Source organism: Culex pipiens, chromosome 1 (assembly GCF_016801865.2).
Source record: "Culex pipiens pallens isolate TS chromosome 1, TS_CPP_V2, whole genome shotgun sequence".
Classification (NCBI taxonomy): domain Eukaryota; kingdom Metazoa; phylum Arthropoda; class Insecta; order Diptera; family Culicidae; genus Culex; species Culex pipiens.
The window spans coordinates 618,657-645,270 of NC_068937.1; the positions used below are offsets into that span (position 1 = coordinate 618,657).

At 36.1% G+C, this 26,614-nt stretch overlaps 2 protein-coding genes across 6 annotated transcripts; both read left to right on the plus strand.

The window, feature by feature from the left end:
• Positions 1–2,962: 2,962 nt before the first annotated feature.
• LOC120422532 (uncharacterized protein C6orf136 homolog) lies at positions 2,963–4,448 on the plus strand. Its single transcript, XM_039585993.2, has 5 exons — positions 2,963–3,112; positions 3,179–3,304; positions 3,438–3,979; positions 4,031–4,100; positions 4,164–4,448. The coding sequence occupies exons 2-5, from the start codon at positions 3,188–3,190 to the stop codon at positions 4,230–4,232; spliced, it is 798 nt and encodes a 265-aa protein (XP_039441927.1). The 5' UTR covers positions 2,963–3,112; positions 3,179–3,187; the 3' UTR covers positions 4,233–4,448.
• Positions 4,449–9,993: 5,545 nt separating this feature from the next.
• LOC120422523 (histone-lysine N-methyltransferase Suv4-20) lies at positions 9,994–25,041 on the plus strand. 5 transcript variants are annotated; one of them, XM_039585978.2, is made up of 4 exons: positions 9,994–10,352; positions 10,635–11,469; positions 18,243–19,036; positions 21,903–25,041. In XM_039585978.2, exons 3-4 carry the CDS (start codon positions 18,659–18,661, stop codon positions 24,969–24,971), a joined length of 3,447 nt encoding a protein of 1,148 aa, XP_039441912.1. In that variant the 5' UTR covers positions 9,994–10,352; positions 10,635–11,469; positions 18,243–18,658; the 3' UTR covers positions 24,972–25,041. The 5 variants fall into 5 exon arrangements, with proteins under 5 accessions (XP_039441912.1, XP_039441913.1, XP_039441911.1 ...); XM_039585979.2 differs by lacking the exon at positions 10,635–11,469 and having other exon boundaries at positions 9,994–10,356; XM_039585977.2 differs by lacking the exon at positions 10,635–11,469.
• Positions 25,042–26,614: the final 1,573 nt, after the last annotated feature.

Here is a 26,614-nt window from a genome sequence, read left to right on the forward strand (position 1 = left end):
AAAATTTCTAAAGCTTCTATTTTTAAATCCCTACAATTCCTAAAATTTTTAAAATTTGCAAATAAAAATATATTTTGCTAATATTTTTAAAATTTGCAAAAAAAAATGTAAAAATTTGCAAAAAATTGAAAAATTTGCAAAACTTTGTCAAATTAGTGAAAATTGTAAAATTTATTACAAAAAATTGTAAAATTTGTAAAATTTGTAAAATTTGAAAAATTTGTAAAATTTGTAAAATTTGTTAAAATTTGTAAAATTTATAAAATTTGTAAAATTTGTAAAATTTGTAAAATTTGTAAAATTTGTAAAATTTGTAAAATTTGTAAAATTTGTAAAATTTGTAAAATTTGTAAAATTTGTAAAATTTGTAAAATTTGTAAAATTTGTAAAATTTGTAAAATTTGTAAAATTTGTAAAATTTGTAAAATTTGTAAAAATTTGTAAAATTTGTAAAATTTGTAAAATTTGTAAAATTTGTAAAATTCTAAATTTCTCAAAATTCGAATATTGGAAAATTCAAAAAAAAAATAAAATTCTCGCAACGAGGAAAGACGACATCGTCACTGTGTCAAAATTCAAATATTTGGAAATTCTTAATCTCATAATTTTACAAATTTTACAAATACCAATTCTAAAATATTTTAAAATTCTAAAAAATCTAAGAATTCTAAAAATTTTGCAAAAAATAAAAAAAATAATAAAATAATAAAATTATAAAAATTATAAAAATTATAAAAATTATAAAAATTATAAAAATTATAAAAATTATAAAAATTATAAAAATTATAAAAAATATAAAAATTATAAAAATTATAAAAATTATAAAAATTATAAAAATTATAAAAAATTTAAAAATTATAAAAATTATAAAAATTATAAAAATTATAAAAATTATAAAAATTATAAAAATTATAAAAATTATAAAAATTATTAAAATTATAAAAATTATAAAAATTATAAAAATTATACAAATTATAAAAATTATAAAAATTATAAAATTTATAAAAATTATAAACATTATAAAAATCATAAAAATTATAAAAATTATAAAAATTATAAAAATTATAAAAATTATAAAAAATTATAAAAATTATAAAAATTATAAAAATTATAAAAATTATAAAAATTATAAAAATTATAAAAAATTTAAAAATTATAAAAATTATAAAAATTATAAAAATTATAAAAATTATAAAAATTATAAAAATTATAAAAATAATAAAAATTATAAAAATTATAAAAATTATAAAAATTATAAAAATTATAAAAATTATAAAAATTATAAAAATTATAAAAATTATAAAAATTATAAAAATTATAAAAATTATAAAAATTATAAAAATTATAAAAATTATAAAAATTATAAAAATTATAAAAATTATAAAAATTATAAAAATTATAAAAGTTATAAAAATTATAAAAATTATAAAAATTATAAAAATTATAAAAATTATAAAAGTTATAAAAATTATAAAAATTATAAAAATTATAAAAATTATAAAAATTATTAAAATTATTCAAATTATTCAAATTATTAAAATTATTAAAATTATTAAAATTATTAAAATTATAAAAATTATTAAAATAATTAAAATTATAAAAATTCTAAAAATTCTAAAAATTCTAAAAATTCTAAAAATTCTAAAAATTCTAAAAATTCTAAAAATTCTAAAAATTCTAAAAATTCTAAAAATTCTAAAAATTCTAAAAATTCTAAAAATTCTAAAAATTCTAAAAATTCTAAAAATTCTAAAAATTCAAAAAATTCAAAAAATTCAAAAAGAAATCTAAAATTTTTAAAAATTCTAAAAGTTTTAAAAATTCTAAAAATTCTAAAAATTCTGAAAATTCTAAAAATTCTAAAAATTCTAAGTTCTGAAAATTATAAAAATTCTAAAAATTTTTAAAGTTCTAAAAAATTTAAAAATTCTAAAAACCAAAAAATTTTAAATTCACGAAACGAGGAAAGACGAACTCGTCACAGTGTCAAAATTCAAATATTTAAAAATTCTAAAATTCTCAAAATTCTAAAAAATCCTAAAAAATTTTAAAAAGTAAATTTTTAATTTTAAAATTCTCAAAACGAGGAAAGACGAACTCGTCACAGTGTCTTGATGCAAACAAAGATCGTGCTCGAGCTGTCACAGTCCCAGCGAAATATGTTGGCTGGTATGTCGGGCGGTCAGCCGAATAAAACCAGCTGGAAGTCGCACAATAAAAAAAACTTTTGCAAGAAAGAGAAAGAAGATTTCTATTTTGAATTGTTGACGTTTTTCGGCACCCTCCGCAAACGTCAAACCATACAAATTTGTTGCCGGGTCTTTTCCGGAAGAGATCCGGCAGAAGCTTTGTACTGGTTTGACGTTTGCGGTGGGTGCCAAAAACTGGTTATGTTACTGCTTGCAAAAAAACAATAAAATGGTAAATTTCAAATGAGCTACAGCAGCTGCGAAATCAAGCCAGAGAGGGTTAAGAAAAGCCTCAAAAAAAGTCAAAGCAAACTTACCACTTGTTAGATTGGTCGCTGCTTCTGTTGAACACTGATGAATCTCAATCCACTCAAAAAACAAACAAAAACAACACAATTCACTTTTCAAAATAACTTTCGAGTTCTTCACCTCAAATTCTTCCTCCGTCCAACCTTCACCACTCGCAGAATTATCACTCTTTTCTTCATTCTGGTTAATTCATGACAAAAATCAACCCGAATGCTCCGAAATTCGCGGAACCCACGCCAAAATTATTTATCGTGTAAACAAAAACAAAACACTCGCGCGAGTTCCGAAACGACAGCTCAAACCGCGGCTTGGATAATTTTCTCTTTTCTCTTTCCCACGAAGCTTTATGTTGGCTTTTGCTTGCGCGCCAAAATTGCTCCAAAAGCTCCCGCTTGAGATTCCGTGGTTTACAGACAAACCGAACTTTTCGATACAGACTCCGCGGTGGTGTGCTTTCGATCGAACATGCGCCCTTTGTAAAGTTCTCGCGTTTGACAATTCGTGCAATGTTTTCGTTTGTCGCGACCCCGGCGTGTGGAAAAAATTTGCAAGTCGAGAGGGAAAAAATGATTTTCTGAGGAAAAACTGCTTCTTTAGACCACTTTTACGCAACGGTTGGTTGTTAATTTTTGATTATGTTTATAGAAATTAAAGTGACGCGCCGCATTATTGATTTTCAGGTCAAAACAATGGCAAATTGTCTCCGAAGTGTGTCCCGGCTTGCGCCGCGGGTTTTCGCCACCGGACGGCCACTTGCGTCAGCCGACCCACTGGCCAAGGCGATCCACGAGCCCGAGCAAAGTCACGTAAGTCAAGGGAAAGCGGGAGTTTCGACCCCGACGGAGGTTGGACGGTGCCTTGCCCTCGTTGCATAACATTGTGTTGTTGACCAACAGCTGATTCGAGCTGGCTAACCTCATTTTTTTTTATGTTGTCTAGCTTCGATTCCGGAGATCACCCGTGACGGATCTGAACCGAGTGGGGTCGAGCGAAACCATCCTGCGGCAGTATTCCAGCGTCGATTCACAAGCCTCGTCCTCGCTAGCGGATCGATTCCAGACGACGAACCAGGGCGGTGACCGGCAAGAATCCGGCGCGACGCCGGCCAGTGGTGGCGGTGGTCCCTCGGAGGAACAGCTGCAAAAGGTGTACGACACGCTGGCCAACACGTTGCCCAAGCTGTTTATCCAGCCGCTCGATTACTCGATCTACAACCCGAACCTGATCTTCGAAAACAACATCCGGGGCATCCGGACCGAGGGTCTGTACCATTACGTGAAGCAGGTCGCACTGCTGCGGACCGTGGGGCATTTAAAGTACGCTTACGTCACGATGGAGGTGCTCAAGATCACGAAACACCCGGAGGAGAACACGGTCAAGGTGCGGTGGCGGGTGAAGGGCATCAGCGCGATGCGGGTCATGTTCCAGTTCTGGAAGTACAAGCTCTGGAAGCTGAAGGAGATTTTCGAAGATACCGAGGCGTAAGATTGATTTTTGCAATCGATGTCCTTGAATTTACCATTTTTTTCCAGGTGGTACGACGGCTTCTCCGTGTTTCACATCGGACCGGACGGGCTAGTTTACAAACACGTAGCCGATAAAGTAGGTTCAATGTTGATTTCTCGTTTTATTTTTCCCTAAAAAAAAAAACATTCAACTCCACAGATTATGCCCGACGATGACAAGGTGGTGGTGCGACAACCGAAGAACGTAATTTCACCCAGTGCGGTGTGAATCGGTCCATCGAGTGCTGCTGCGTCCGTTTGTATAGTTAAAAAAGCCCGTTAAAAATTTGCATTCAAACACTCACCACAAATGCTGCTTGTTCTAATCTAAAAAAAATAGTGGTTGGCGTGGCGATGATTGTTTTGTGACACACACACATTGTTTAAGAAAACGTGAAACAGCGCGTCAGAATAAAAACAAACAAAATCTGCGTAGTGAAAACAAGACAAAATTATCTTTTTATTACGTCTCTGTTGCATACAATCCCAGAATTGCATGTACAAGGAGTGAACCGCCCTAATTCTAGCATAGCATAGCATAGCATTGGTGTCTACCCGTAGCTGCTACTTCGTTATTGACCAGGACCCCCAAACATTGCTCCGTGGACCACAGATGAAAAGTAGGAACCAATCATCACCCCTTCGCAATTTTCAAAGGTCCCTATCGTGCTGATCAATACCAGTCAGCCAGCCACGACCAGTGGTAAGACACGGGGAAGTGGATGGGAATGTTAGCCGATACTTGAGTGATGGGACCGCCAAATCGACTGCGTCTCCGACAAAGTATCACATGAGTTTTGAGGGGTTAGTAAGATGGGTATGAGGTCAGGATTCACTGTGGTAGGTGATGCGACCATGAGCAATTTGTTTATCGGTTGAAATTTTAAAAATCTTAGGCAGCCGGCTGCGGAAAGATACCTATCTAGGGATTTAAATATAGTATTAATTCGACCGCGATTCTCCAGAAATTCTCCGTCGGCGTGCCTTCCGATCAACGGTGATGTAGCAAGGGCTTCATTCATTAAAATTATTGTATATAATAAGCCTTAAAACATATCCGTCGACGTGCCTTCCGATCCTCGATGATATGGAAAGGACTTAATCCAGCAATACGACTTGCTTGTCTCAAAAAACAAAAATCGGATCGTTTCTATCGAAAACTATATAAAGAGAACAAAAATAAAATTCATCGGCCAACGAACGCGCGAACAAAAAATAAATGAAAAAAGAAGAAGAAGAAATCCAATCACCCCATGTACACAAATAGCGACACAAAAGAGACGGAAAATAGCACGAAAAAACAGGACTGAGCGTCCACACAGGCACCGCACTACTCACAAGGAGTGAACCGCCCTAATTCTCCATACAAACTTTGGAGAAAAACCATTCGGCTCTGTCTAAATGTTTTGGAATTATTCAAAATGCACCTATTTCTGGGACTCTTCATGCTTCCCCTCGAGTTGAGCTTGCGCAGAATTTTAAAATCTTCAGAAATTTACTAATTAGAAAAATAGAATCGTAAAACTTAAAAAAAAAATCTAAATTCTAAAATTCAAGGATGCTTAAATTTGTAAAATTCTTAAATATCAAATTCTTACATTCGCAATTCGCAATTTCGCAATTTTCAGTGTAAGAACGGGCCTTGACCGATCTTATGCACTAGGTTCCCGACGAACACGCACTGCCCTTACACCTACATCTCACCCTTGCTCTGAGTCAGTACGAGCAACACGCTAGAACACGCTTTGAGTGTTCGTGCCAGGCATGCACACCTTCTTTTCCGGTTACGCATTTTAACTCGGCCGGGGGTGGTACATTACGTAGGGTTTGATGTAAGTATAAGCGCCTAACCATTTAAAGTGTGCCTAACAACTTTCATTAAAGCAAAAACTGTTTTATTTTTAGTTTGAATTCAAAAACTAGTTGTTATTCTACTGTGTACTGTTTTCTCCTGAAATATTCCCTAATGTTAAGTCGTGTTTATCTGTTGCTATTTCTTTTGTCGCGGTGTTTTGTTACAATTTTTGGTCCTAAGCATGTTATAAAAGTTTACCAAAAGTACAATAGTAATGTTTGTGTTAATCCTTTAATCATTCCATAAATTGAGTAAGGGCTCCAACCTTGCTTAAGAAAAAGGTGAAGTTTCAAAACAATGCATAGTGAAGGAAATATACTATGTAAAGAATCAAAAGTAAAAGAAAGATAGTTATTTATGAAGTAGATAAAGAAATTAACAATAGTTAATAAATAGAGGTAACAAACAAGCTTAGATTGTATTGAGGGCAATTTACAGGGAAGATGAGAAATTATTCAAATAGATAAATAAAGAAAAGGCATATGATAAACAAAATTGACATCGCTGCCAAATTAAGGGAAAGCAGACAGTTTTTTTACAGCAGAATCAATTGGTAAAATAGAGTGGAAACATCGCTGCCAAATTAAGGGAAAGCAGACAGTTTGTTACAGCAGCATCAATTGGTAAAAAAGAGTGGAAAGGCGTTGAGAAATAAGAGAATCAAATAAGTAAAATCGAAATCAAACGGAGAATAGTAAGCAGAAGCCGTTTTAGAAAATCAGTGAAACAAAATAAACAGAAGATAGCTGATAGCTGAAATGGAAAGAAGAGAAACCCCGTTCTGCGATGCTCAGGTACATCCACAGCAGTTGACTCAACATACTGCGAATCAAAACAATACCGTCTACAATCACAAATTACTTCCCTTTCCCACATTGACGCGCCCCTTTCTTTTAGCCGCCTCTACTCTGACCCTCGCTGGTCAAAGGTTTACGAGTCGTTTCCACAGGCCACCAGCTAGGTTACACCTTGTCATCATGATGACTAAACCAAGCCAACGTGGAGGTAAGAAAATAGGACACTTGCAAGGAACCAGAGCCATGCTGTTTTGTCCAAACAGCACTACGGATGTAGTTGGGCTCTTTCCGGAATGTTCCTCGCCTAGGTGTGTCAACCGACGAGTATCATCAGTATCATGCACCCTTGGCCTGCATCAAATTCTTACATTCACAAAAAATTAAAATCCTAAAAAAATAAATTTGTCCATGTCGACATTTTTGCCGCCATTAGATTAAAGATGGCAAAACCAGATATTTTCCGTAAAAAAATAAAATAAAAAATTAAACAATTTTGAATACAAAAATAATAAAAATATTTAAATATTTGAAATTCAGAAACTTGAAAACAGAAACATTTAAAAACTTATTTAAATAATTTATATAAATTAAAATCAATTTCAATTCAAAATTCCAATTTTCAATTTAAAAATTCGAAAAATCTGAAAAGATGTTTGAAATACTGAAAATTCAGAAATCTAGAAATTCATAATTATTATATTCTAAATTTGTAATTTTTGAAAATTTTCTAGTTTTTGAATTTTCAAGATATGGAATTGGTACATTTTGGAATTTAAAATCTCTCAATAATTTTTTAATTCTTGAAAATTTCTGAATTTTGAATTTTCATCATTAAATTTTAAAACTTTTAAATTAGATTTGTTTTTCGGTGTTTGTGTTTGAGTTTCTGAATTTGGAATATTCAAATACCGTCAACTGGGGCGAATATGGACACATGGGGCGAATTGGGACAGCAGTTTTAACCATGTTAGAGCACAATATTTTGATTTTTCTGGTAGGTTTCAGATAGAACAAACTCAGACCAACAAAATGTGTACATCCATTTCCAAATTTAAAACCTTTAAGTGCTCTAAACACTGCTGTCCCTATTCAGACTGTAGTCCCGATTCGCCCCAGATGACGGCACTAAATATTTGAATTGAAATTTTGGAATATTTGTATTTCAGAATTGTTTAATTTTCAACTTGTTTTACCAGAAAAGGCTTTTTTATCTTATTTGTTTGTATTTATAAATTTCTAGATTTCTGAATTTTTAATATTCCAAACATCTTTTTAGATTTTTCGAATATTTAAATTGAAAATTGGAATTTTGAATTGAAATTGATTTTAATTTATATAAATTTATTTTTTAAGTTTTTAAATGTTTTTGTTTTCAAGTTTCTGAATTTCAAATATTAAAAAAAAAAATATTTTTGTATTCGAAATTGTTCAATTTTTTATTTTATTTTTTTACAGAAAAGGCTTTTCCCTTTTTTTGCTTTATATGTATTCTTATATTTTGATTTTTTTCATTTTGATATTTTAATTTTGAATTTTCGATCTCTTCTGGAATTTCAAATCCTTATTTTTTGAAATTCCTGGATTTTGGATAGAATTTTATATTTTTTTTTATTCTAAATCTTCTATAATTCTATAGTTGCTTATAGTTTTGAACTTTTTTTTCATTTTCAGTTTTTCATAATTTCCTGGTTTCTCAATTTTCAAATTTCCAAATATGTTTTTTAAATTTGTCGACTTTTTTCTAAATCTTCTATAATTCTATAGTTTTATAGTTTTGAACTTTTTTTTTTCTTTTTCAGTTTTTCATAATTTCCTGGTTTCTCAATTTTCAAATTTCCATATATGTTTTTAAATTTGTCGACTTTTCGAATTTGAAAATGCATGGATTTAAGTTTTTTTTTGGCATCGGCTCCGTAGCTTAATGGTTACGGCTTCTGCCTCATGAGCAGAAGGTTCAGGGATCAAATCCCGGCCGGTACCTTTGAAATTTTGAATCAGGAATTGAATTTTGAATATGCCATAAAGCTGCCTTTTCTGAAATGCTTTTTTCATCGAGTTCCAATTGAAGAATATCCTCTAAATCAATAATGTTCATTTTATAGCGATTTAGGACAATATGACTGCTCTACTCAGATTTAAAAAAATACTCTTATTGCCACAAAGTTAACTAATTATTATTATGGCTTTTGGCCATTTAATATAAATTTTCGAATTTTTGGGTTATGTAATTTTTCAATATTAGAATTTCAAATTTCTTTTTTTTTTTTTTGATTCTAAAATTTTTGCTTGTATACCATAATTTTGGAAGCTTCTAGATTTGTGATTTTTTTTAATGTCTTTAAATGTCTTGATTTTTTTGGACTGGCTTAACCGATTTGGACCGTTTTGGTCTCATTCGATCCATCTTGGGGTTCAATAAGACCCTAGTTAATAATTTGAAGTTTAGAAAAGTACTTCAAAAGTTATGCAAAAAAACGATTTTAGCTGAACTTCCCTAGATTATACAAAGGGTGGTTTTTGTAAGAAACTCCGTCTTGCTATATATTGTTAGAAATGTATTTGAAAGACCTTTTCAACGCGTTCAAACGATTGAAGATCTGACATCCCCATCAAAAGTTATAAGTACTTTAGTGTTTTTAATACACATTTTTTGAGGCTGGATCTCAGATATTTTGATAAAAATAAATGTTATTTATACACTTTTTTGAGGCTGTGTAGTTTATTCACTTTATGAATGCGAGGAAGGCACCAACCACGTTTTTTCGATGGATCAACTAGGTTCCCTTGGAACAAGCTGTCAATTAGGAACTTTTCTGTCAAATAGTACCGCGAAGATATTGTTTTAAATTATACCGGGAATCAGCATTACACTTTTTCCAGTTCACTTTTACACACTTGTATGTGATTTTTCAGTTCAAATATGATTACACGAATGTGTGTAATCTTACTTGAGCTGAAAATCCCATACAAGTGTGTAAAAGTGAACTGAACTGTGTGTAATGTTGATTCTCAGTGCACATACAATTTACATATCTGGAATTTTTTTTTAAAAGGACCAATAAACCAAATTTTCAGTTTTTGCTTTTTGGGTGTTTTTGAATGCCCCTGACTCAAGGCGGTTCTAAAAACACCCAAAACGCAAAAACTGGAAATTTGGTTTATTGGACTAGTTCAGGTCCCTATACCCTAGTCTATTTGAATGTCCCAAAGGTTCGTAATGCATGTTCGACCCCCCATTTTTGACAGCCATCACTTTCGAGTCAGAGAGAGAAAGAGCGCGCGCGAGCGAGCAAAAGAAATCGGCTTTTGTACACTCAACTCACTCGCCTGCTACGATTTTTTGTTCAACTCAGCAGTGTAGTGTTCGTCTCTCTACTCAGCACGAAAGAAGATAAGTGAAAAGTGAAGCCTTCGGAACGCAAAAGAGTTGAAAAATCACGGTTCCTCGCGTAGAGACAAAAAGAAAATCCAGGGGAAAACAGACCAAATTCGGATTTGCTGGCCTCGTCGTGCCGAAATGAGCCAGCTTGTCCTCCCGGAGGAACAACAACCAGCAGCTTCGTCGTCGGCGCAAGAAAGAAAGTTTCCGATTTTCGTCGCAGCAGGCGCAGAAAAAGAAATGGACCAGGTTACGGGCGGACGCTAGAGCTGCTCGGAATCGATTCCGAAAGGACGAAGGTGGACGTGACGCGCCGCGGTAGGTAATCATTACGGCCGGGGATTGTCAGGGACGGTTTTTCCTGCTCGGTCGCGATGATGGCTTGGTCAGCTTCGTCGTGGCCGCCATGTTTTTTCTTTCTCACGTCAGAGAAAGAGAGGCGGTGCAGGAGAGGGAGAGAGAGAAAGGTGTGGTGGTGTGTGCGTTGGGGACCATTCGAGGATTACGTTTCGTCGGATGACGTTTCGGGAGTAAACTTTGTAGCGCTCCTTGACAATAGGGTTGGCTAGCTAGAATTTTAATAACGATTTATTTTCCTAGATTGAAAAAAATGGATCAAATTTAAATCAACTTTGAAGAATCAAGAGTTGCTGCAGATAAGCAAACAACAAAGGACAAGCTGAAATGCCATCGTGGGAGTTTCCAGAAAATTTCCAAAACTGCCAGCCCCTGTGCTGTGAGAATGTTTTGAATGTACACAGTCGGGGAGAGCAGTCAAGTCGTTCCGTGGCCGCCGCCTGGCGGTCAGTACTCTTCCGTCTGGCCAACGCAGCACGCAGCGGAGAGCGCCGTTCATTCGCCAGTCTGATCTAATGGTGTAATTCACACACAACCACACCATAAAGGAGAGTCCAGAATGAAGAGAGCAGCAGCAAGAAAAGCTGACTGTTTACGTCCGTAACGGTGTGTTTGTGGGAAGAACCGTGTGTGTGGCCGCGGCGGACTTTCGACAGAGAAAGAGCAGCAGACATCGTCGTCGGGCGAAATGAAATGATGAGGAGGGAAAAAAAAAGAAGCAAAGCACAAGAAGTGAAAAGGGGAAAAAAAGTGTAAAGCGCGTCACTTCTAGAAGGGAACTTTGACGACGTCTCGGGACAGCAGCAGTGTGGTGTTGGAAATATGGACGATTCCGACGGTCTGCGGTTGTGTTCTTAATTTGTGCAAATTGGCAAAATCGAAAACGGTGAGGCGCGCGCGTGTGTGCCGACGACGACAGAAGAACCCAGAAGAGTGAACGCGAAAAATCGAAACTTTGGTCGGGGACGACGAAGGTGAAACGGGGAAGAACACGAACGCGAGCAGAAAACAGAGCCATGAACACGGTCGAGTAGGAGTTTCGATTTCGCCCAGGATTGCGCGACCGACGGTGAAGAAGGTACCTACTGGGAACGAAAAAGCAGTGGAATTTTCCAAAGAGCGGAGTTCATGACGTCGGTCGTGTTCATGGATATCGCCGACGACGACGACGACGATACACAAAAGAAAAGGTGCAAAGCGCGATGCTCGATTTTTGGGGCGAGAAGAAAATCGCACAAAAGTGTTGCCCCGTTAGGTGAATAACAGCAAAATTCTGGTATTGGTTGGACCGAACACCCACCCACCCCCTTCTCCTCGCGCGGACGTTTCTACGCCTCACCAGCAGCTTGCTTTTTTTCGCGTAATCGCGAATGATAATTTTCTTTCAGTCTCTCTCTACCTCTCTCTGCATATATGTACATTCGAGTAGAGTAGAGTCTCAGTTCTCAAAAAACTCAGTTTTCTTCGTCTCGAGCTCTTCCCTGATGCTGGCGCTGGCCTGCTGCCGTCTTCTTGGCTCCTCGACGTTTTCCAATTGTTTGCTGATTTTTATTTTTTTGCTGCTTTCAATCTAACGACGACCACACATCGAAAGAGTGAAGGAATTGCACACACCACGAAAGCGTACGGCGCAAACAGGGTTGCCAGTTTGGTTGGGAGTGAAAAAAGCAGTTTTATTCAGCGTTGTTTTGATTCGAAATGGGTATGATTTTGTCTGAGTGTGATTGTGAGAACAAAAGATCTTCCTCGAGGCTATTACATTTTAATGAAAATACCACATAAATGTCAGTTTGGCTGACATTGACACTTTGCAGAGATAACGTGCTTTTTACAGGGTGGCTACTCAGGTCAAAAATATGGTTAAACCCTCAGAAATCTCGAAAACTTGGGAAATTTTTGTATACTTTTCTATAAAAAAATATTTATCTGAAATAAAATGCTTACTACCTTCTTGAAATTTGTTAAAGAATTTTATATATTTTTATGAACAAATAACATATATTTTTATTGCAAATAATGTTAAAAATCTGGAGCCAAAGAACTAAATTCAACTTTCACACATTATAAAACTTATGATTCTACCAAAAAATTTCAAAATTTCAATGAATTGCGGCATTTTTTTTTTCCTAAAATCGTATGTCTTACTCCAATCTTTGTGCCCAACATTTTTGAAGGAGGAGAAGTTTGAAATTAAATTTGCATTGGCCTTAGACCGCTGCAAAAAAAATTTATGTTCATTTTCAGTGTTTTATAGCTTCAATTTCTCTTCGAGACCATCCATAAACCACATTTTTTTCGGAAGCCACGTTTCCATACACAAAAATAAAACCTGGCACTTTTCAGGAAAAGTTAACAGTTCGGTTTAAGTGATTTTTATTAATTCTTAAACTTGAAAAATTAGAATTTATCCTTGGGCCTTGCCAGGGGAGTATTATATAGATCGTTATAGTACTCATTTTGTCAAGGGGCATGGATAGTTCCGTCACAGAGTAATCCAGAGGAAGCAGTCCGAACAAAAGTCATCAAATCTTATGGCTGCGTTACGAGTTTACCCTTTGGAATCGTAGCGGCGTTATGGGTTTCCCGATGAAAAATTTCATCATAGTAAACTCATGCTTTTTTTTCGATTTGTTTGTTTTGACAAGTGCTGAGCATGGATGGCATGGAAAAATGTCATCTGTTCAAAGTTTCTTTAGAACATTAAAAAGCAGGACACTTCTAGCAACTGTTAGAAGACGACCACATAAAGTGAAGTTTTTGTGATTTGACCTTTGAATCAGGTGGAGTCGTACATCCAAGGGTCCAAATTAATCCTCATCAGACGCTGAAGTTTATTTTTTTTGGTTCCATCCCAACAGCACTGGGACAAACCGAACATTAAAGGGGGGGGGAGGAATGGGCGTCATGAATGCCAGCAGAAACCTGCAGGCTGTTTCGTTTCCAACATCCGAATGCACGGGAGACATAATGAAAATTTAACACATTTATAGTCCTTGTTCTAGTCCCGCAAATTTGGGAGTCAGTGCATCAATTCAGCCCAGGATTAGGATAATAAATTGAAGTAAACTAAAGCAAAAAGCATCGATCGACTCAACATAACATATATTTCTGGTGGTATGGATCGTCACTCCTCGAAGAAATAAACTGAAAATATTAATATAAAAATAAATTGGTGAATTCGACTATTTGCTCTACCTGTCCACGTAAAATCACGACAAAGTGGTCGGTCACAAGGGTAAACTTTAAGTTCCGACTTCAATGGATCAGTGAACCGCAGCAGCTCCAGAAATCTTGTTCAAAATATTCACTCAATTTTATTCTCAACAAAACACAACCAACGTTCTGGAAATATCACATGCATTCTTTTTGATTAAATTTATCGCCTTAAAAAAAATCACATTGTTGATTTTGGAAATGTGAAAAACTTTGACAGTTTACAGAAGTCATTTGAACCTAAGAGCTCTTAGATCTGAACGCTTGAAAAAAGTAACGCCTCAAATGTCAGTTTGCCTCAAGCGTTACGCCAAGCAAAAGTTTTGCTGAAGGGGGGATGTACCACGATGTACCACGTAACGCAACCATAAATTAAATGCCAGTGCTCCCTCTGGATTACTCTGTGGTTCCGTCATGGTAATGAAATTGAGGGTTTAATTGTATTGTTCCAAATACTGTTAAAACTTCCATTTTATTAACACAATGGATATCGTTCCATGCTGATGAGAACCCGCTTTGCCGTAGCACCAAGGCTTATCGATGTCTTTTGGCTTAACCATCTAGAAGTTGCGTATTTTGGGCACTCTTAAAATAATAATAATTGAATACTAACGCGACTGCTGGTGAGTTAAGCTGGCGTCGAGACCAAGAGGTTCTCCGATAGTGGAAATATCACAAATGTCCAATAAACCGCTACATATGTGACTTTTCCCCTATCGAACGTGGGAGTTAGGTTAGGACTTAGTTTTCAAAAAAATAGTTTCTCATTCGAATTCCAAATTAAAATTAAAATAGGGTCTTTGAAGATTTTACATTAAGTAATTTTAGGAATTTGATTAAAGATAACAATTATCAGAATTACATTAGGCAGTCAGCGGGGCAAGTAATACAGCCAGAATCGTTAATATTCATGTTGAGTACTGTTCTGATTTGTCAAAGTTGCCATAGCATCTCGATCAATCAATAATGAAATGATATCGGACAAAATTCGTTAATCTGTTGAACTAACGGTTCTCGGATTATGGTTGTATCGACCATTGTTGCGAATCGAGGATCTACTGGAGCTTTGACGATCAAATGGAGCCTAACATTTCAAAAGGGCGCATGGGTTTTGTGAGCGGGAGTGTGTCCCTTTCACTTAAATGATAGTTTTCATAAGGTGAGAGAGAGTTACACTCTTGTTCACATGAGTTGTGTGCCCTAATGAAATGGAAGGCACGAAATGGTTGTCTATTTTCTCATTCACGATGCCTGTTTAATTTATACAAGATGAACTGTTCATTTATGTTTATTAGTTTTGGAAGCGGCAAGACAGGTTTAAACTAGGCAAGATAAAGGAATGTTTACCTTTATTACTAAAAGTTATGGGGATTTAAGATTAGTGTTATTTCAGAAAGTTTAGTCAAGGTTTTGGCAGAAATGCTTCTAGGTGTAATGTACGACAATACTACTGACGGACGTGACAGGACGGCAACCCCGTTTGGAGTTTTCAACATCAAGATTTGTATTCCATATACAAGTTATTTCATCTTTCGTTTTCCAGAGCGATTCTTAGATTCCATTTAGAGTTGGAATGCATAATAGGGTTTCTTTGTATTTTCTTCCAGGCCTTTTTTGTTTTGATTTTTGTTTGAATAACTACTTTAGAGTTCCTTTATTATGTTTCAAATTTAGACAAACGTAACTGATCGATCAATCCAAGTTCTTACTACTCACACCTACACTAATTTTCTTTCACCTTCCCCCTCCCGATCCACTATATCTTCCGGTGGTGTTCATTTGGTATGCAATACTAGTTCGGCCACTACCCTTTTTTCCACAAGAAACCGGACTTGGATTGACTTGAGGCCGCGTCCCCCACCTTGCTCCGTAAAACGAAAACGAAAACGAAAAACTTGAAAAATTAGAATTTATATTTTTTTTAATTCTTAAATTAACAAAAAAAAAAACTTTTAAAAAATCTAAAATATTAAAATCTAAATATTCTTTAAGATAAAACCAAAAATTGAAAATATAAGAATAAAAAAAAATATATACCTGTAAAACTTAAAATTTTCAAATTTAAAATGCTAAAAATTCCAAAACTTATTTTTTTAAATTTTAAAATTCCAAATGTTTTTTTTAATTACTTTTTTTATAGAATTCAGAATTCGCATTATAAGGTTTTCTAGGCCCAGTGAAAAAATATAAATTAACCCAAAAATTACGAACTCCACGTCACAGTGTCCTAATGCAACCAATGATCGAGCAGTCTCAGCCCTGCGAAGTATGTTGGCTGACATATCGAGCGGTCAGTCTAAAAACCAGCTAGAAGTCACATGACAGAAAACTTTTGCTAGAAAGAGATAGCAAATATGGTGCAAACAAACCCCGCAGCTACCATGTAATCATGCTTTGGAAGTGCTGGAATTTTTTTTAAATAAAATGTTCTCAAATTTTTTAATTAAATAATTTTAAAATCCGAGGATATTTTTTTTAATTCAAAGATTTTAACTTACTAAATTTTAGATTTTTTTTCAAATAATATTTATATTAGTATTAATAATCAATTCACATTTTTTTATTTCTTATAACCTATAAGATTTTTGGAGTTCCTTTCAACTATGATTTGTACTATAGTTCATTTTGATGCAATTTGGTATTCTAACAATGGATTTGGCAAGAGTTAGAATATCAAATTACATCAAAATGAACTGTAGTACAAATCATAGTTAAAAGGAACTCCAAAACTCTAATAGGTTAGAAGAAATAAAAAATTGTGAATTGATTATTTACTAATAGAATAAAAAAAAACCTAAAATTCTGTCAAAAATAAAAATTAGAATTTTAGAATCTAATAATTACAAATTTGCAATTTTTGAATTCTTAAATTTTGCTGTAATAATTGCTTAAAAACAATGTCAATGGTTTTAATTGTTTTATATCCTTTAATTCTTAATTTTTTGTCACCAAATTTTAGATTTTCAGCATCTAAGAAATTCAGAATTTTAAATTTTTGAGTCATTGAGATTTTTTTCTGCCGAATAAAAATAAATGATTTTGAAAGACTTTCTTCTGTTTTATTCCAATTTGAGCAAGAACTGTATTTTTATGAATCCTTGAATTTTCGAATTGTTAATTTCCCGAATTTAAGGAATTTTAGAATTTCAAGAACTCCTGAATATTAAATTAAAATTTTTAAATTTATATTTTGTGCAAAAAAAAAACAGGATTTCTTTCCGTTTACTGCATTTTAAATTTTTTAACTAAAAACTAAAAATTTTAAAAAAAATTCAAGAATTTCCGAATTTTAAATTTTTTAGTTTTTAAATTTTTATACCGAAAAAATGTATTATATTTTTCAAGACTTTCTATTTCACTTGCAGCAAAAAAAAACCGTAATTTGTTTTTTGAATCCCTGAATTTCAAATTATTAGTTTCCCTAATTTAGGAGTTTAAGTCCTCCTGATTTTCTTAATTTTTGAGTACTTGTTTTTTTTAAATTTTCGGCAAAAATAAGATTTATTTTTTATTCTGGTTTCCTTATTTAGAGCTAAAAACAAAGGTATTTTTTCTAATCCGCTTTAAATTTTAAACATTAATTTTATTAGTAAATCCAAATTATTTGAAAGCAGAATTAAGACAAATTACGAGAACTTCCCCATTCGGAAGCTTTTAAAGCAATTTTCAGCTAAATTTATCACAATATTCCTGTATTCAAAGTGCAACTATTCTTAATTAGTATTAGTTAATCAATAATGTTTTCAAAACGCATCAAATATTTAATAATTTGTGAATCCAACTTATTAAAATGATCAAGCTGATCTTAATTTATACTTATTTTTCCTTTTTGTGGTCCCATAATTAACATCATAAAAAAGTTCATTTTTCTCACATGATTAAAATCGGAAAATACAAGTTATAAAACGCGTTCTGAATAGCTTACGTTCGACAAATTGCGATATCGAAAGTTCAGAAATTACCAAGTCGACAATTAAAGATGGAAGTGGCCACCCTGGTCCCAAATGTTCCAGAAGGATTGGCAACACTTGCGCGCCAGTACCAACCAGCCAGCCAGAGCCCAGTGAAGCAGTGGTCGTGAAGTCTTGAATGAAGTAGTGCTTGCGAGAGTCGTCTAGTTCACGAAGCAGTTTCATTCAATTTAGAGATTGATTAGAGACGAAAACGACTGTGTTAAACCAAAAAGAAGTTTTTGCTAGTCTCAACAATAGAGCTATCTAAGCCCGATCTCACGCACACTAGCTTACCATTTGTTTTTGCTGGCGGGTACAAATTTTAACCTAAAAACCCTTCGTGTACAAACACGCAATACATGCGCACGTAGATAACTCTATGGACGACGAGTTAGGAATGAAAAGGTGGTGATAAAAAGAAGAAAAGATTCTGAGGGAAAAGTCTGATGACGACGTCGGAAAGGCAGCCATTTAAATTGAATGGGATTTTTTTTTTGTGTTCACAAATACCGTCACAGCATGCTTTGATGGTTGTATTTGTGCGCGGGGATGTTATGCTTGCGTTCGTTCGTTTCGCTGTAGTTGTGACAACACAATGCCCCTACTACAGTGTCGGCGGGGTTTTCTGAACCTTGATTTCCCTAATGTTGGATTTTTGTTTTTTTTTTCTCTTCTCCAATTTCAGAACGACGACGAGTCCGACAGCACGCGCATTGAAATCATCAAGTTGAGTTGCGAGAGAGCGGCCACAAGCTGCCTCCATTAGTAGCGGTGGTTCCTGCTGAGGCCGCGGCGACATTTCGGACGACCGTCGTCTCGGCAGCCCTCGCGATAGCATCGTCCAGAGGGGTCAGTGCCGGCGGCGGAGGTGGTGGGGGAGGGGGTGGAAGTGGAGGAGGAGGAGGCGGCGGAGGCACCAGTAGCAGACAACGACGACGTGTTCTGTTACGCAGTAATAAAGGTGGTGGAGTTTCGACGCCGCGCACTGGCCCTGAAACGAGATCGGCAATCCTCGGCAGACAGCAGCGGCTTCGGCGTCGTCGTCGCCGGCAGCGTCAGCGTCAAAACGGCCTCAACGGCTCAAGCTCAGCCGCGACGAAGATGGTCGTAGCGTCTGCCGGAGGTCACAGCAACGGCAGCAATGGAAGTCACGGTGGAAGTACGGGGGCGCAGTCCCACAACAAGCTGCCGCTGCAGGTCACGTCCGGTGGCACCGGGATGACGCCGAAGGAGCTGTCCGACAACGATGACCTGGCGACGGGCGTCGTGCTGGACACGATCCTGGGCTTTCAGACGCACAAAATGAACCTCAAGTATCGGCCGCTCCGGGTCAACACCGAACCCGTCAAGGACCTGCTGGAGGAGTTTATCCGCACGCAGAACTACGCCAAATGCTACCAGCAGCTGATGAAGGGCAGCTGGATTCCGCGGTCGGCGCTCAACAAGAGCAAGCTCGCCCAGAAGCGGCTGGAGGCGCACGTGAGTTTGACTTCTGGGTTCTCATTACAGTCAGGGTGGCCACCTCGGGATAAAGTCGAAAATTTGACTGACAAACCGGGATAATGTTTAAGTTTGGTTAAAATTCTAAAAATAAATCTTTTCTCATTTAAGGAGCTCGAAAGGAAAGGAATATTTTAGTATTTCAGAATTTTTGAATTCAGAATTTTAGAATGGAATTTTAGAATTTTGAAATTTCAGATTTTTTGAATTCCAGAGTCTAAGAATTTAGAATTTTAAAATTTTAGAATTGTAAAATTTCAGAATTTCAAAAATTTAATATTATAGAAATTCAGAATTTATGATTTTTAAAATTTTAGATATGCGGAATTTTAAAATATCAAAATTTTAGAATTTGAGAATTTCTATTTGAGTTTTCAAATTTAGCAAGTTTGGAATTTTACAATGTTGAAACTTTAAAATTTTAAAGCTTTGGAATTGTGAAGTTTGAGAATTTTAGAATTAAAGGATTCTAAAATTTTTGAATTTTAGAAATTTTGAATTTTCGAATTTTAGAAATTTGGAATATTCGAATTTTAGAAATTTGGAATTGTCGAATTTGAAAATTAAAAAAAAAAATGAATTGAATTTCAGAATTTAGAATTTTAAATTTTTAGAGTTATAGAATTTCAGAATTTTAAAAAATTAATGTTTTAGAATTTAGGAATTTTCAAATTTTAAATATGCGGAATTTTAAAATATCAGAATTTGAGATTTTTATTTAGGTTTTCGAATTTTGGATGTTTGGTATTTTAGAATGTTAAAATTTTAGAATTTTAAAGCTTGAGAATTTTAGAATTTAAGGATTGTAGAATTTTTGAATGTTAAAAATTTTGAATTTGGAAAATTTGGAATTTTCGAATTCTAAAATTTAGAAATTTAAAAATTTTGGAATTCTGCTTTTCGGTTTTTTTGAATTTTTAAATTTTGTTTTTTTTTTATTTTTGAATTCTTCAAATTTTTTATTATATTTTGGAGAATTTAAAGATTGAAAATTGTAAACTTTAGAATTTCAGAATTTTAGCACAGACAAAGTTTTAGCATTTAAGATTTTTTAGAATGATTAGAATTTTAGAATGATTTTGAAATTTCAGAATTTTAGAATTCCAGAGTCTTAGAATTTTGATTTTGAAATTTTAGAATGTTTAAATTTAAGAATTTTAAGAAATTAAAATTTAGAATTTCAGAATTAGATTTTTTTTTTTAATTTTAGATATGCGAAATTTTAGAATAACACAATTTTAGAATTTGAGAATTCAAAACTATTTGAGATTTAGAATCTAGAATTTTGGAAGTTTGGAATTTTAGAATTTTAAAGCTTTGGAATTGTTAAGTTTGAGAATTTTAGGAGTTAAAGATTTTAGAATTTTTGAAATTCAGAATTTTAGAAATTCAGAATTTAAGAAATTTAGTATTTTCTAATTTAAGAAATAAAAAAAAAATAAAGGTAGGATTTTTTTAATTTTAATAGTTTACAATTTTTATTTTTTTTGAATACTGGAATTTTAAAATTTTGGAATTCTGTTTTTTTTTTGAATTTTTGTATTTCAGAATTTTTTATTTTTGAATTCTTCGATTTTTTTAATAGAATTTTAGAATTTAAGTATTTTCAAATTTCAGAACTAATTTTTTTAAATTTAAGCAATTAATAATTTTTAGAATGATTAGAATTTCAGTATTATTTTGTAATTTTAGAATTAAGGATTTTTGAATTTTAAAAAAATAAACAGATTTTAAAATGTTTAAATTTGAGAATTTTAAAATTTTGGAAATAAGTATTTTTTTAGAATTCGACGGTAACATTTCAAAAGGCATCATGTACATTTTGACACTTTCTGGGTTATTGCATATTCTGAAAGTACTCCTAATAAGCTACCTCTCCACCAAAAATGCGCAAAAGTTACTTCAGTAAAGTCAGTTTAATCATGATTTTAAATAAAGTAACATAAACAAAATCTCTGCCATCAGCAGTCCCTGTTAATATAGCCCTGTCAATCTGTCAAACAAAAGACTACATGAACCTCGTGACGAAAAAAAAGCAACATGAACAAAGCGCCATGTACATTCGGCGAAGAAAAACGAATCATAACAAACCGCTCCCCTCAATGACAGCAGGGTGATATAGGCGTTGGTGATTTCAAAAGAAGTTATGTTTGTTTTTCTCAAATAAAATTACGGAACTGATGTTTTATTGAATTTGGATGATCAAGTATCAATAAAAGCAACGTTTTCCATCGTTTGTTATCATTAGAACATCTTATTTTGCTTTTATATTAAAATGGGAATTGAAAATGGATGCTCAACATTCTAATGCGTTTTTCTCAAAACGCGTGGTTTGTACATGACGCTTTTTGAAATGTTGGCGTCGAATTCTAGGAATATGGAATGTAGGAATTTGAAAAATTTAGGATATCAGCAATTTTAAATTTTTGAATTTCTGAATTTTAGAGTTTTGGATTTAGGGAATTAATGAATATTAGAATTTGAAAATTTGTAGAATTTCTGAATTTTATTTTTGAATTTTGGAATATTTTAGGATTGGAAATTAGGAATTTTTAGAATTATAGGAATATAGAATCTAGAAATTTTAAAATTTAGGATTTTAGCATTTTTTTTTGATAGATAAATCTTTGATGAGATACACAATAAATTTGCGCATCAACGTAAAAAGCCACTTTTATAGAAAATGTCACATTTTTTATGAATCTTCATCTGAAAATTTTGTTTCAAAAAATGGTTAAGCATATTTAAGACGAAAAAAATATCCGGAAAAAATCTTTTTGTTCTCGAGTGGCCACCCTGAATCACTACAGAGCTGTTTTAACGAGTCACCTTTTTACCTTTTTAGATCTACCGCTACCTCCGCGTGTTTGACCGGAACGCCGGCTTCGTGATAGAGGCCTGCTACCGCTACTCGCTCGAGGGCCAGAAGGGCGCCAAGATCTGCTCGACCAAGCGGTGGCTCAAGCACGAAAAGATCGAGTGCCTGGTCGGGTGCATCGCCGAGCTGACGGAGAAGGAGGAAGCGGCGCTGCTGCAGCCCGGCCGGAACGACTTCAGCGTGATGTACAGCTGCCGGAAGAACTGCGCCCAGCTGTGGCTGGGACCTGCGGCGTACATCAACCACGACTGCCGGGCGAATTGCAAGTTTGTGGCGACCGGACGGGACACGGCCTGCGTCAAAGTGCTGCGGGATATTGAGATTGGCGAGGAGATAACCTGCTTTTATGGGGAGGACTTTTTCGGGGATAACAACCGGTACTGCGAGTGTGAAACTTGCGAGAGGCGTGGAACGGGGGCGTTCGCCAAGGACAAGAACGGCGAGGACCAGCAGAGCCCGAACGGGGTGCGGTACAGGTTGCGGGAAACGGACAACCGGCTGAACCGGCTCAAGAGCAAAAATAGTCCGGTGGCGGAGAATGGCAAAACCAGCATCGGCAAGAGCGAACCGCCCTCGGCCCTGGCCGCACTCAGCATGAAAGAGTTGCGCGAAAAGGGCATGACCAAGTACGACGCCGAGATGCTGCTGGCGTCGACCCAGCAAAAGTCGTCCCCCTTCGAGGGGAATCACGTGCCGGAGGCGAGTGAGGAACCTACGACGACGACGAGCGTCGTTCCGACGACGACCCAGGAAGACAACAACAAACGAGCCACCCGTTCATCGCGACGATTTCAACAGACTCCGTCGACGTCAGAGGGCGTCGGTCCACGCCGCTTCAGCAGCAACAGCAGCCTTAACACGGACATTTCCAGCGTACTCTCGTCGACGTCCTCGTTCGTTACGGCCAAATCGACCTGCTCCGTGCCGACGGCCGCCGAACGCAAAATGATGCCCCGCGAGGACGCCGAAGTCAAGTCGTCCGCGGTCATCGTCATCGACGACGACCACAACAGCTGCCACTCGTACGCGTCCAAAGCCAGCAGCAGCACCAGCACCAGCAAAAGCAACGTGTATGTGTTCAACGATCTCCTGGACGGTGGGGGCGAAGGCGCCGACGGCGCCCCCCTTAACGGCTACACACTCCGCAACCATCACCAGTGCAGCAAGGACGTTCCGACGGCGGCGGTGGTTCCCACGAAGCGACGATCTGCGCGCGCTCCGGAAGTGGTCAGCCCAAGGGTAACGCGAACGCGCAAGCAGCGGCTGCTGATGAAGGTTGAGGAACCGCTGCAGACGACTCCGTCGTCGAAGGATCTCGCCTCGTCGGCGTCTACGACGCCCGGCAGTGGGGACAGCTCGAACCGGGGCAATCGCCGGAAGCAGAAGCTGCAAACGCGGACGCTGCAGGCGGACGAGGAAGCGGCGCTGCAGAAGCAGGTCCTGGAGGCGGCGGCCAGCGAGCAGCCGGATCTGCTGCGGTTGGTTCCGCGGCGGCTTGTCCTGGGTGGTGAAGGGGAAGGGGAAGAAGACGACGAGGACGATGTGATCCTGTCGAACTGTGTAACCAATTGTGATGTAGCGAGTAGCGATAAGTTAGTGCCGGACGTAATTGTGCTGAGCAGTGGAGTCAGCAGCAGTAGTGGTAGCAGTAGTTGTGGTAGTGAGAGTAGATGTAACAGTGTTGGCAAGGGTGAGGGGGAACAGTCCCAGCAGCTGGAGCAGGTCCCGGAGGAGCAGGGGGAACTTGCCTCGAAGTTGGTGATTGGTTCGCGCAAGCGGAAAGTGTCCAAAAGTGTGAGCGAGTCGGAGAGCAGTAGCAGCTGGGAGAACAAGGTCCCGCAGCGGAACACCGGTAACATTCCGAACCCGGAAGCGCTTCTCAAAACGCCCGAGCGACGACTCAAGCTGACGCTGCGCATGAAGCGCAGTCCGGTCATTGACGAGATCATCGAATCAGGTACGAGCCTCAGCGAGGACACTTGCAGTACCAGCAACTTTAAGCCCGAGTACGAGATTCTGCGCGTTGAGGGCATCGCCGAGGAGTCCGACAAGGACGAAGACGACGATGGTGATGATGATGGCGGCGGCGGTGGAGACGATGACGACGAGCTGACCTACAGCAGCAGCTGCAGCAGTAGACTGTCGCAAAAGCGCAAGAAACGCCACAAATCGAAGGAAGCCCGAAGGCACCGGAAACGGGTCAAACGGGAACTTCGCCGCCACAACCATCATCATCATCACCATCAAGAGGTGGAAGCCGCTGGGCAGCCACCCCAGCAACCTTCAGTTATACTGCAACCTTCCGCGCTGGGACCGGTCACGGCGGCCATGGCCGCTGCTGCCCGAACTCCCCCCAAACACTCGCCACAGGCATTTCCCGCGCCAACCAAACGGTTGCGGCTCATCTTCGGCAACGAAACCCGCACAATCGACATTCCACCGACCGCAAAGATCTCCGCCGCGTCGTCGTCGTCATCGCCCTCGACGACCGGCTCCACCTCCACCTCGTCCTCCGCCCCCTCCTCGCTGCCACTCTCCCCCGTGACCAGCTTAACGCCAAATAACCCAAATAACAGTTCCGCCGCCGTCGTCGCCGTCAGCATCAACAACACGCCCGGGGTCATCGTGAGTCCGACGCGCGTCGTCCATCACCACCACCCGCAAACCCAATTCCCCGCGTTCAACGGGTACTACAACCCGCTGTCGACGACCTTCCAGCAGTTTTCCCACCACTCCCATCCCCACCACCATCACCATCATCACAATCTATTCGCATTTCAAACGCAGCCGACGACGGTCGAATCCCAACAACCCGCCGCCCAACATCCGCCTCCACAAGCCGCCGCCGTGATTCAGCACACGGCCCAACTGCAGAATCCGTACCATCATCAGTATCACCATCATCATCTGACGGCGGTGACGACGCCGACCAAGTGCAGTCCGTACGGGCAAGCGATTGGGGGCGGTGCGGGGGGAGGGGGAGGTGGCAGTGTACTGACGACGGCGCCCGTTGGTGGGACGTTGTCGTTTAACTGACGGACGGTGGCGGAGGGGACGAGGGTGGAGCAGCGGGAGGAGGAGGACTAGGGAGCGTTTGGTTGGGGCGGGAAAAGGGATACGGTTTGGGGGGAGGGGAGCGCGGTTTTGGCCAGATTTTTGCGTTGGTTGGGTTGTGTCTTGCAAATTTACGATTGATATTTCTCAAATATTGAATTTCTTTAATTGTATCTTCACTGGGCTAAATAGCGAGGATGCAAACTATGGTTTTACGCCTTGCAGTAGAGTACGAAGCTAGTTAAAAAATAAGACAAATTTAAACTTAACTTCAAAAAGTCAAATTGATTTTTCAAACTGAGAATTTTAATTTTACAAATTATGTATTTTGAAACATAATAAATTTAATTAATTAAATTTTCAAAATTAAGGATATTGAAAACTTAAATTTTAGGTAAAAAAAAATTGGTATTAAAACGAATTTTAGTGACAGAGGTCACGGTGGCTCTTACGGCTTTTTGAAAACTTACCCGAGATTTATAATTTTGAACTGTTAAAACGGAAAAACTCAATTTTTATTTAAAGTTTTTTTTTCTGAATATCTTAGATTTTTAATTGAAAAATGATAAATTTATTTTTGCTATGATTTTTAAAATTCTGAAATTTATGATTTTTTTTTAATAGTTTTGAAATTAAGTAAAACAAAATTTTAAGCGCTTTTTTTTATTTGTATTCTCGATGATAAGATTAAAAAAAAACATTTTTTTAAGAATATTATAATTTAACTTTTGTCTTCGATCTAGTTTTAAAAATTAAATAATGCTCAAATTCCCTGAATTTTAAAGGATTTTGAAATTGAAGACATCGTTAAACTTTGTGTTTTTTCTTCATAAAAAAATTCAGAATTCTGTAATTTCAAAACATAAGATTTTTTTTTTTATTTTCGAAATAAGATTTTTAGAATTTTCAAATTGAATGGTTTTAGCATTTAAAATTTGAAGAATTTCAACAACGAGTTATTTTAGAAATTTTTCAATTCATAAATTTAAAATTTAGATTTTCCTTAATTTTACAGATCCTAGAATTTTGGAATTTGATATTTTTAGGATATAAAATTCTAACAATATAAATTTACAAAAATCTTGGATTTTGAAAATTAAAGAAAAACTAAATTTGGAGAACGTCAGCTATATTTTTTTTAATATTTGTTTTTTTTTAAATAATGGATTTAAAAAATTAAAAAAAAAATTAGTTTTGTTTTCTAGAAATCTAGGAATTTTGAATTTCAGAACAATGCAATTTTATAATTTGTAATTTATTTATTTTTCAAATTTGGTTTTTAAGCAAGAATTTTTGAAATTTTGAAACTATATAGTTTTGGAATTATATGGTAAACATTTATAAAATAACTAAATTTTATAGTTTTTTTTTCAATTTTAAGAAATTTAAATTTTTAATTTTTTTTCTTTCTATTTTAAATAATTTGATATTTTAGTTTTGTTGAAATTTTATAAATTATTGATTTAAAAAAAAATATTGTGGTTAAATTAACGCATTTCAAACTAACGCATTTTAAAATTACAGAATTCGGGAATTAACTGAATTTTAATAGATTTTAAAATTCAAGACATTCATTTAAATTTAAAAAAAATCCAAATTTTTAAACATTATTTTTGAAAAATAAA

Bases quoted from the DNA above. Each gene is read 5' to 3' on its own strand.
- LOC120422532 (XM_039585993.2), top strand. From the start codon at position 3,188: ATGGCAAATTGTCTCCGAAGTGTGTCCCGGCTTGCGCCGCGGGTTTTC. The intron at 3,305-3,437 runs GTAAGTCAAGGG...TATGTTGTCTAG, and splicing joins ACGAGCCCGAGCAAAGTCAC to CTTCGATTCCGGAGATCACC. The intron at 3,980-4,030 runs GTAAGATTGATT...ATTTTTTTCCAG, and splicing joins ATTTTCGAAGATACCGAGGC to GTGGTACGACGGCTTCTCCG.
- LOC120422523 (XM_039585979.2), top strand. From the start codon at position 18,659: ATGGTCGTAGCGTCTGCCGGAGGTCACAGCAACGGCAGCAATGGAAGT. The intron at 19,037-21,902 runs GTGAGTTTGACT...TTACCTTTTTAG, and splicing joins AGAAGCGGCTGGAGGCGCAC to ATCTACCGCTACCTCCGCGT.